An 11811-nucleotide genomic window follows, 5' to 3' on the forward strand; every position below is an offset into this window, starting at 1 on the left:
ATGAGTAGGGTTATTGCTGCTAGACATGCTTATTATGATTTGGTAACATGTTATTAACTACTTATGAGCATGTTTAAGTTTTCTTTGTTAACCTTGGCTCACGGGTGCTTTGTGGTGTAGGTAAAGGGAAAAGAAATTTGGACCATCCTTGAGTTGGAGAGCTTAGGTGACGATGTGTACATATGCGGCTACTTGACCACCACGACCAAGGTTTTAAAGAAGAACTAGGGTGAAACCCTATTTTACCACTTAGTTCGGCTGGTTGTAACTTTTTAATTGTAAATAACCTTTTCGAATGTAATTTGGGATCCCATGTATGGAAGTCAACGGTTGTATGTTTTGACCAAAAATTTTAACCCTAAACCATTAATCATGTTTAGTCACACGATTATGGCCACATGACTCATTTAGCGAGTTTAGCACTATTTAAAATACACAGTGTAACGGTCCCTGAGTAGTAGGGCGTGACAACTTGGTATCAGAGCGTGCCAAGGTTAAGGGTTCTTGAAGACAAGTTGGGCATGTACACTTGTCACTAAAGACAAGCTCCACTCAGGGTTTGGAATCTATGTATGTGGTTATGTGTTTAAATGCTTAAATAGGATATAAATGTCTTACATGCATGCCTTATTAGGAAGCATGAGATATTCTGATAGGGTATGGCCCTTGAATGTTGATATGATTATGTGTTTTCCTGCTCGGTTGATATATGAATGCTTTATTTACATGCTAGAGTAAAGAGCATGATATCTTATTGAAAGATCAAGGGTTATTGATTGATGCATGAAATTTATGGGCATGTATTTTAGAACTACAATTGTACAATGTGGTGATGTTTGGTTTTCTCGTGGGGAAAGACTTTTGGATGTGCTCATCATGCTTAATGGATCAAGTTATTGATTGCAGAATAATTCGAAGGTTATGTACCCAAGGTAGTTAATAAGACCCAGCAGAGTTTATGTTGAGGCTGGGAATTACAGTCAGGGCCTAAGCCCTCCACCTGCCCCTCAAAATCGGCAGTAGGTGTTTACAGCTATGCAACACAAGATTGCAGAGGCAAGAGGAAGAGATAAGGCGTTTAAAATAGCAGGTTCTGTCAGGGAACACCTCTTCCTTTGTTATGCCAAGAGTGGCACCAGTTTTCGCTCAGCCTAAGGTTGAGAACATGTGGGAATTACTATATGAGAGATTTCAAGAATATTACCCTCTAGTTTTTTAGGGAGGCCTAGATCCATTCATAGATGAACAATGGATGGGCATGATCAGTTCCATCATCGACAATATAGGGGTGTCAGGTCACGATAGGGTGATCTGTGCTATATATGTGTTATAGGAAGATGCCCGAACTTGGTGGGAAGTGGTATCCTAGACACGAAATACAACTGCGGTGAATTGGGAGGAATTTAGGCAGTTGTTTAACTTAAAAATATTATTGTGATGCAGTTAAGACTGCAAAGACAAATGAATTTCTAAACCTAGTTCAGGGAAATAAAACAATAACACAATATGTTAACAAATTCGATGGGTTGGCCAAGTTTGCTTTTGATATGGTACCCATAGATGTGGCTTGGAAGGATCGATTTATCCAGGGATTGAATTCTGGAATAGCTCGGGGTGTTAGAATCGCCTTAGTACATGAGATCTCTACCTATGCTCAGGTGGTAGGGAGGGCTCTTGTTGTTGAGAGCACAGGGAATGAGATATGGAGGGAGAGTGCCGGAGAGCGCGGAGCTCGGGCAGTGATACCTCTGTTTATTGGATCAAGCAGGGGCAGAGGCCCCAATGATCAGAAAAGAAATGCTACCCAATGATTAAAAAAGAAATGTTATCAACATATTCGAAATCTCTGGAATAGAAAAGGGGTTCTGAAATGTTCAGATAGGCCATTAGGGAAAGGACGAGTATTGGAAACTCTACCCAGAATGCGCTCCATGCAAAGGCGCCATATGGGGGAATGTCGAGCAAAGGCATGTTTCTTATGTGGGATGGTTGGGCACCTCAAGAGGGATTGCCCAAAGACAAGGAAGGATGAACCAAAGGGGGCGGATAACTCGACTCCAGCTCGAGTGTTCGCTCTAATGCAATCAGAGTCAGAGACTGAGACTGAGGCTGGTCCCTCAGTAGTGGCAGGTCAGCATCCTAGTTATGATTCTCATATTATGCTTATTGGTTTTGGTGCCATGCTATTCTATGTTTTGTTGCATCTAGTAGAGGCACAGACTTGGTGTATGGATTACGTGATTATGTTGGGATTAGAATATGGAACCCTATTGGTAACTTTGAAGGGATGAATTAGATTATTGTGGGAAAAGATTCATCAGTTGACTTGATAGAGTTTGTTATGACTGACTTTGATATGATCTTGGATATAGATTGGTTAGCCAAGTATGGGGCAATGATAGATTGCAAGGAAATAAGGTAACCCTTGACCTTAAGGGTGAGAAACCCTTTGTATTTGTTGGCACTGTTCATGGACCCCGTATATTTATGATATTTGTACTAAGAGCTAGAGATCTATTGCAAGGAGGATGCATAGGATTCTTAGCTAGTGTGGTGGATAACACTTAGGTTGTGCCAGTGGAATTAGAAAAGACTAGATTAGATTGTGAGTTTTCTGGATGTGTTTCCAGATGATCTGTCAAGGTTACCTCTACACCGAAAGATAGAATTGTTATTAACTTTGTGCCAGGGATGGAACCAGTGTCTAGGGCACCGTTTTGAAAGGCTTCAGTGGAGCTGAAGGAAGTTACAAGATAAAATGGTATTCTCCAAGAGGGATCTTTGATCTGGCTATCACCAGCTGAGGATCAAGGAGAAGGATTATGCAGAAGACTACATTTTGTATCAGATTTGAGCATTATGAGTTTTTAATTATGTCATTTTGATTGACTAATGCTCTGGCAACACTTATGGATTTGATGAACATGATGTTCAAAGAGTATCCAAATTTGTTTGTGATAGTCTTTATCGATGATATTTTTGTATACTCTCAATCAAAGATTGACCAAGGCCAAGGAATGCCTCAGAGGTCAAGAGTTTCCTTGGATTGACAAGGTATTACATGAGTTTTGTGGGAGGATTCTCAAGGATGGTTACCTCGTTGACAGAGATGACATGCAAAATCAAAAGTTTGCATGGACAGATAAGTGTGAGAACAACTCCCAAGAGTAGAAGCGGTGATTGAGTACAACTCTAGTTCTGAGTCTTTCTATAGATCAGAACAAGATTATGGTTTATTGTGACGCCTCGAGAATAATTTGGTTGTGTCCTTATATAGACAGAAAAGATGATTGCCTATACATCATATCAGTTGAAGGATATGACCAGAGCTAGAGTTGAGTTACTGGTGGGCCAGTTGGCCAACATTATGCTTAAGTTTACTCTTTTAGAGAGGATCAAAGAAAAACAGTTGAGTGACCCACAAATGGGAAGGATTGGTGGGGATGTCCTAGTTGGAATAGCTAAGGATTATACAGTGTCAGACATGAGTTTATTGAGGTATAAAGATCGGATTTGGGATCCGATGGACACTAAGATCATACAGGAGATTATGGATGAATCTCATACTACCCCTTATTCTCTACATCCAAGCGCCATGAAGATGTATCAGGATCTAAAAGCTATATATTGGCGGCCTGTGATAAAGAGGGACATAACTGAGTACGTGGAAAAGTGTCGACCTAATCGTAAAGTTGAGAAGTCTCTTTATTCGTGGTTTGCAGAATTTGGGTGAAAGAAAAGGTCTTTCTCATCTTTTGTGCACTTTTAATTACTTATGTTGTTTGTGTAGTTTTGGTTTAGGGACTATGGTCGGAAATCTTGAAGGAATTTTTATAGCTTCTAAAGTTTTATTCTCAAAGAATGGGGTATTGGCTCAAGCAACTGAGGCTTTAGTGCTGAAACAGAGATTAGATTTTGCCAATTCCCTTAATTTGAACTTATAATTCTTGGTGACAACAAATTGCACTAAGGTGGTTAACATGGATGGAGGTAAGTGTATAGGGAGTTGAGGCTTGGCCGTCCCCATATTTAAAAAAAAAAAATTGTTTTCTTCAAAAATTTCACATTTGGAACCCCTTATTATTATTATTTTTTCACTATATATCACCCTGTAGCTCAAGTATGCCTGATCTGTCCCTAGTAGAGCATTTTGTGAATAACTCAAGACAATGCTTCCTTGACTATGAGAATATTGTTGATAATATTAAAGATGTTTGTAATTTTTTTTTATGTATTCTCTTCCACTCTTTCAGAAGCTCTAACTTGGTGGGCCTACAAGTTAGCTCAATATAACTTATGGTTGGAGGAAATTTCTCATTGAAGTTGTGGCAAATTTACCCATCTTATTGTAAATTGTTATGTGTTCTTGTTAAAATATAATAATAACAAAAGGAGTGCTATCTACAACCCCAATTACAACTTGTATATACTTAGCCATGTCTTTATAATTTGACACGTACGTGTCAATGTCAATATCAAATAAAATAAAAATCTGACATGGTTTATTTACTAAATGTCAACTACCTCTTTGATAACTAAATTACTATTTTTTTCCATTCTTTTTAACTTGAATATAAACACTTATTTTTATACTTAGCCATGTCATTATATATATATATGAGTAATGATATGTGCACTTAAAATATATACCCAAACATTACATACAGTTTAGCCTAGCCAATCATATTTATTAAAATTGGGATCAACTATTTTCCAAAGCAGTGACACGTCACTGTATATAATGTTTATGTGCATATTTTGAGTGCACATATCATTACTTTATATATGTATAGCTAGGGATTGTTTTGGTATAAAAAAGAAAATTTAGATTTAAACATATACATACAAATTTATTGTTGTTTTTATCCAAAGGCAACTCTCAGGTATATTTATACATTTATTGTTGTTTTTCAAGGCGTATTTTATTTATACATTTATGGATATTTATATATTAGATACAAGCAATGTACACGTTTTTTTAGAGAAATTTATATAATATACTTAATTTTGCTAAAAAAATTATATTTTTACTGACTAATAAAGTTTTTTTTTTTTCAATTTTATGATTTTAATGAATTTTTTTTACATTTTTACACATTTACCTATTTTTCGTCTTTTGTGATGTTTTTTAGTTGTTTAGTTTATGTATAGTTGTTTTCATGTTGTTTTTTAGTTGTTGAAGTTTATATATAATTGTTCTGTTGATGTTTAATTGTTGTTTAGTTGTCTAATTGTCGTAATGATATTTTATAATATTTAAATTTAAATTAACACATGTACAAATATGTACAATGTCAAAAGAGAATTGCTAAGCGATACCACTGGTGCCCAACACCATAAGGAGATGACATACCGTTATTGGTGCAATCCAATATCGGGTCCCACTTATTTAAATTTAATAAGTATTATTGAGTATCGCTAACCAATCATGGGATGCCACCTCATGTGGTGTTGGACACCTTAAGGTGTCAAATAACAACACTCATGTCAAAATACTAGGTACCAAATAACATTATTGTAAACACAGAGTATCAAAATGATATTTTACAATAATAGAGAGTACCTACCCAAATATATATTTTAAATGTTTTATAAATTAATAAATCATATTTTTTACTTGTTTTTTTTTTTTTTAAATTTACTTAAGATATCCTATTACTAAAATAAAATTTCCAATTTAGATTTTTCTTTTTTTTTTTTTTTAAAAAAAAAGGTTCGTAATTACGTACCTACACCTTCCATTATTGAGACTGCGAGAAGACAATGAGTTGTTAAAAAACATGTAATGGAAAAAGTAGAGTTAGGATGATAAAACCAAATATATAAGAAGCAGTCAGTAAATGTATAAGAAAGAACCGTTACTTGATATCTTTCCAGCCGGTCTCCCACCTGTAATTATCCAAAAGAACCTCTCAGACAACATTGAACTTGGAGTCCACTCAAAATGTTCAAATTAAATATAGAGCTTAGTAAAACGTACATATCTTCCCGGAGAAACTGTCTAAGGAACCGAAGCATTGACCTACTTTTCCGTGATACACATTATCTGTTTTAAACCATGAAAGATCAAAGCCATAAGCAAGCTCGTTGTAAATCATATTAGTTTTAAATGTTAATAAATATATATGTTTGAAATGGTTTCTAAATGAAAGTTAATTCTTTTTAAATTATTAGTTAATAAGATAGCCCCTATTAATTAAAATAAAATTTCCAATATAGATTATTATCAAAAGTACAAGCTCTTAATACGTACAAGGCGCATACATTAAAAGGAATATGAAAGTGTTAATCCCTGCAAGAGGACAATGAATATCAGAAAAACAGATGTGATGAAACATTAAGTTCTAAAACACTACAATTAAATTAAAAAACAATTTTATAACAAGTGTAGAAGAAAGAATTGTTACATGTTAATATATCATTAGCCCGCCTGGAAGCTGTAATCATGCAAGATAACTTTAAGATTAGCTCTCAAAAGAAAGTTGATTCAATAAAAAGCCAAGAAGAACTACTTACCTAAACATCGCATCTCGTTGGAATAATCGATGTAGCAGTAATATTTTCCATTTTTGAAGAATGATATCAACCATGAAATCTCAAAGCCATCTGTAAGCTGGTTGTGAATATCCACAAAAGAAGTATTCCTTCCGTTCACAACTGTCTGATTCGATACCAAGGTCCTTAGCACCGAGCGGCACGAGCTCGCCAAATCAGAAACGTGAAACATACCATCGACCACATAATAATAATAAGAAGACGAAGAAACATGATCAGCAGTAGTTTTGGTTTTGGAATGTTGGGAGGCTAAAGTAGCACCAATATTGCAGTGAGCGGTGTCTATATAATCAGAGGAATTTACAGGATTTGCACATTTCAAGAATACTATATTCTTTGTTGGAATTTTCCCGCGACCGTAAACGAGGAAACCATTGTACGAATCTTCTCCCAGATAGTTATTTGGGAGAGAGGAGCAATTGGTTTTGTTAAGGTTGGAGTCCACAATTCGAATTGTGTAATTGGCATAATTGATTGAACGCACGAAGTATTTGACAGAGTTGAAGTATAACAAGGTAAGATTGTTCTCGCAAGAAAGCTCATAAATTGGGTAACCACACTCTTTTGGATCGGTATTAAGTCGGAAAGGACTGGTTATGGTGATGATATTATCACAAGAAGAAGGTGAACAATGAGGATTTGAATATGCATTGCTAGTTTTAAGAAACAATAAGAAGGGGATCATCATGAGACAAAGAAGGTTTGCCATGGAAAATCTTGAAGAGAAGGATCTTCCTCTTTCCGCCGGCCCTTTGGTCCAGACTGGACAGAGAAACAGAGAAATCTTTTCTACACACAAACAGAAATGATTTAATCAAACTTTTATTTATCATTAATAAAAATACTAATAACAAAAACAATAATGCCAATTTCTTTACTATTAACTATATATTCAGACTCGTTCCGATCAACTTCACTATAGCCAAAGCAAGTATTGACTATAGACTAAGGACAAATCTACCTCATTAGCATCATTAAAAGATCGCATACGTACAGATAACACCATGTGTTGAGTTTCTGTGAAATTGGTTTCTTTGTAAACTTGTTAAAGGATAATAATAGTCAAAAGAAGACAACAAAGAAAAGATTTCTATACTAAATAATATAACAGACGGTTTCGTTGACTTTTTCTTCTCTTTATACCCTTTTGTTTTATTTTTTTTTGTCTTTCATAATTTTTTGTTTTATTTTTATCTCTTTCATAATTTTTAATAAATGAAGGGTTTATATCTTTTGGATTTGTATTTTTTTTTATTATTTGTTTGGATCCTGTATTTTGATAAATTACTTTTTGAACTCTATATTTTGTAAAATAATTAAAATAAAATCCTAAAGTCAATTTTGGTCAATGTTTTCTCAACTAAAATCACAAAGAATTTACTAAACTAACAATTCAGAACAAAAATAAAATTATTCTGCTTAAAAACAGTATTATTATATTCAATTTTTTCTTCATCAAAATTGAGTTTAGAGTTCTATTTTAACCATTTTACAAAACATAGATCCAAAAATTAATTTGTCAAAATACAGAATCCAAACAAGTAATGAGATAAAACACAGTGTACAAAAAAGTATAAACTCATAAATTAAATGAGTTTTTAAATTAAATAAGGTCATTTGGGTAATTTCGATGGTTTTTTAAACTGCCTTTCTGCATATTCTAAAACAAATCACTTTTTTTGGAATGTCAGGTAATGGAACCTAGCTGTAAAGCTTTATACTAACTCTTGGTTGCTGAGAGGTCAATGGAGCTCTAATGGATATGGACTTGGAGAAAGATAGTGATCAGGTGTGAGTTTTGTGGAAGTAAGAGGGACAGAGAGGTTAATGGGAAATAAAAGAGGCTGACACATATATCGACAAGAAAACGAAAAAAGAGAACTGTAAATATAAATTTAAGTAGAGAGAGAGAGAAAAGAGTGGTCTGAAGGTTCCACAGACTTCGAGAGTTTCTTCATTTCACTTAATTGCCTTTTAAATGATATATAGGCAAAGTGGAAGCTTTTTACGGGGGATGACTATGCGGTGAGTTTGGCTATCTTCTTGACCAAGAAAAGTATTTTGTAATGTAATCATCATTCTAGAAAAAAGGAAATGAGAATAATGTATATGTTACGTGTAGTATTAAAGTGGTATAATTACTATAAAAGTATTATTAGTGTCATATAAATTAATTAGTCCCCATATAATATTTATACATATAGGAATTTAGTGAGGAGATAGAGGATAACATCTTTTTTAATCTTAAAAATGATATCAACTACACGTGTCGCCTGCCCTTTTTCTGGGGGAGCTACAGGCTAAGGCTAAGCTCCCCCGGAGCCTATGGCGGGCTTTTGTCCTTAGCTTTGTTAATGCTTTTGTTATCTTAGAGAGAAGAAACAGCTACATTTAAAGTCGGTTAAAATGTTATTTATAAACTGGTTTTCCCTACCATTTAAGCCACCTCAATCTTAAGAAACCTTCTCCACATTTGGGTTATTTTTTCTCTTATTTGATATTGTTTATAGTATACACTGTAAGTGTCATCGATTTTCTGAATTTTAAATGTTATATATTAATAGGTTTTCTCTACCATTTAAGCCACCTCAATCTTAAGAATCGTTCTCCACGTTTGGGTTAGTCTTTCTCTTATTTGCTATTGTTTATAGTATACACTGTAGGTGTGATCGATTTTGCTATTTTTCTTTTGATTTTTAAATAATTTTTTTAATGAAAATGCATCTTCTCCATAGATTAATATTAAATAGAATTTTTAATATTAAAAAAATCATTACTTCACAGGTAGCTTTGAGATTATTTTCATTCTGATATAAATCATAATTCTATCTTTCAACTTGTAATGCAACAGAAATTCTTCAAAGGTTTCGTTGGATCTGAGTTGATTATCATTAAAGGTATGTTCTTCATTTTGAAATTATTTATGTGAAGCAGAATGTTTAGTGTTTTAATGATAATTATTACTTTATACTGTCCACTCTGTTTATACTTTATTTATTTGTATATATATATATATATTGTGTCATCTTTGTTCATTTTGACCATGTATTTTTTTTCTTAGCTGAAACTCCTCTCTCAAAGAAAAGATATTGGTATGCAAATTTACCCGAGAAAAGAAAAGAACAAATAAAAAAAAAACGAAGAGACACATACTTACAAAATAAAATTTCTGCTAAACTTTCAGGTACATTTTAGTGACTTTAATTTCATATAATAAGAATTTAGCTCAACCAACTATATATGTTTCCCAACAATTTAGAATTATATTTTATTAGATTCTTCCTTAACTCAATTGCAAGTTTATGTCAACCCATCAGACATAATAGACGAAACTAGATGGAATAACATCAGCTCTTCCACTTCCTTTGAAGTTGGTAAGGGATTTAGTAATTTAGAATTTTATTGTCTCCTCACAATTGTGTTTTCTAAAATCACCACACATGCTATCATGTGATCCATATGTGTCATGCTAAAAGATTTTCTCGTGAATCGAAAGAGTTTTGTTGTGCTGATGGTCGTATATCATTAGCATCAAATAATATACCACCAGAACTGTATCTTCTATTTACATCTTCAAATGAAGATTCAATACAGTTTCGAAAGTACATTCGAACATATAACAATTGTTTTGCCTTCACATCTTTTAGTGTGAAATACGACAAAAACTTATGCAAAAGAAATAAAGGAATGTATACATTTAGAGTTCAAGGACAAGTGTTTCACTTTATAAACGATTTGCTACCACCAAATGAGCAACCTTCTTACCTACAACTTTACTTTTATGACACAGAACATGAACTACAACATCGAATGTCCACTTCATCAAAGATGAATGTATCTGTGTTGACAAAGATAATTGATATATGAAAAATCAACCCATACTCTCATTTCTTTAGAAACCTTAGACAACTATCTGATATAGATAGTTGTAAAATCATCATTCGATCAAACAATGACATAGATACGAGTTTATAATGCTCCATCAGAATCTCAAGTTCTGCCGACCAACGTAAAGGGCGAGATATTATTATTCAAAGTCATAATGGCCATTCGCACAAAGTTGAATATTATTTTGGTTGTTATGAACCCGTGCAATATTAGTTATTATTTCCATATAGAGAAAATGGCTGGCATTGTGGGATTCAGAAAGTACACAAAAATATAATTCCAGCACAGATTGTTGATGAGCCCTCCATTACTCTCGAAACGACAAATTTTGAAATCGAACTTTTCGACAAAGAATTAAAAAGGTATATAAAATTCTTCAAATTAGTTATGCTTGTTATCATATTTAGTGACACATCACATTGTTATGGTTTTGCAGCATCTAGAAAGAGAAACAACAAAAATACTGTGTCTTGTCGAGAATATTACAACTACAAATTACAAATCAGATCTTTTGAGAACTCAATATTGCTCCATTCTGGAAGACTGTTACAACAATATGTTGTTGACATGTATGTGAAGTTTGAAACATCTAGATTGGACTATTTTCGGCTCAATCAAAAAGCGATTCGAGCTGAACTATATCAAGGTATTATTGATAGCATTGAGCATGGTGAAACTCACGGATCTCAAGTTGGACAACGAATCATTTTTCCATCATCATTCATTGGATGTCCTAGAGATATGAAGAAAAGATATATGGATGCAATGACATTAGTTAAAAAATTTGGAAAGCCAGATATATTTCTCACTATGACATGTAATCCTAATTGGCCTGAAATCAAAGAAGAGCTACAACGAAACGATGAAGTTCATAATAGGCCTGACTTAGTTGTACGCATTTTCAAAGCAAAATTAGAAGAGTTGAAAATTCATTTGTTTAAAAGACAAATATTTGGACAAGTTGGTGCACATGTATATGTCATTGAATTTCAAAAAAGAGTACTTCTGCATGCTCACTTTTTGATAATTTTGAAATCAAATTCAAAATTATATGCACCTGAATGTTTTGATAAAGTTGTTTCAAGAAAAATTCCTCACTGTCATTTATATGCTATGATTCTTAAACACATGATACATGGTCCATGTGGCAATTTAAACCCAACAAATGCTTGTATGACAAAAAAGGGAAATTGTAGAAACCATTATCCAAAGTCTTTTTGTCTTACAACAACTCAAGGAGAAAACTCATATCCTAAATATAGACGTCAGGATGATAAACAAAAAATTCAAGTAAGAGGAGCTACGTTAGACAACGTTGGGTTGTTCCATATAATGCATTTTTACTTGCGAAATTTGATTGTCACATGA

At 33.5% G+C, this 11811-nt stretch overlaps 1 protein-coding gene across 1 annotated transcript; it reads left to right on the forward strand.

Moving 5' to 3' along the window:
* Positions 1-9018: 9018 nt before the first annotated feature.
* On the forward strand, positions 9019-11811 carry LOC133778880 (uncharacterized). Its single transcript, XM_062218898.1, has 2 exons — positions 9019-9173; positions 9407-11811. The coding sequence occupies exon 2, from the start codon at positions 10831-10833 to the stop codon at positions 11809-11811; it is 981 nt and encodes a 326-aa protein (XP_062074882.1). The 5' UTR covers positions 9019-9173; positions 9407-10830.

The sequence above is a fragment of the Humulus lupulus genome, chromosome 5 (assembly GCF_963169125.1).
Source record: "Humulus lupulus chromosome 5, drHumLupu1.1, whole genome shotgun sequence".
Lineage (NCBI taxonomy): Eukaryota > Viridiplantae > Streptophyta > Magnoliopsida > Rosales > Cannabaceae > Humulus > Humulus lupulus.

Bases quoted from the DNA above. Each gene is read 5' to 3' on its own strand.
- LOC133778880 (XM_062218898.1), top strand. From the start codon at position 10,831: ATGCTTGTTATCATATTTAGTGACACATCACATTGTTATGGTTTTGCA.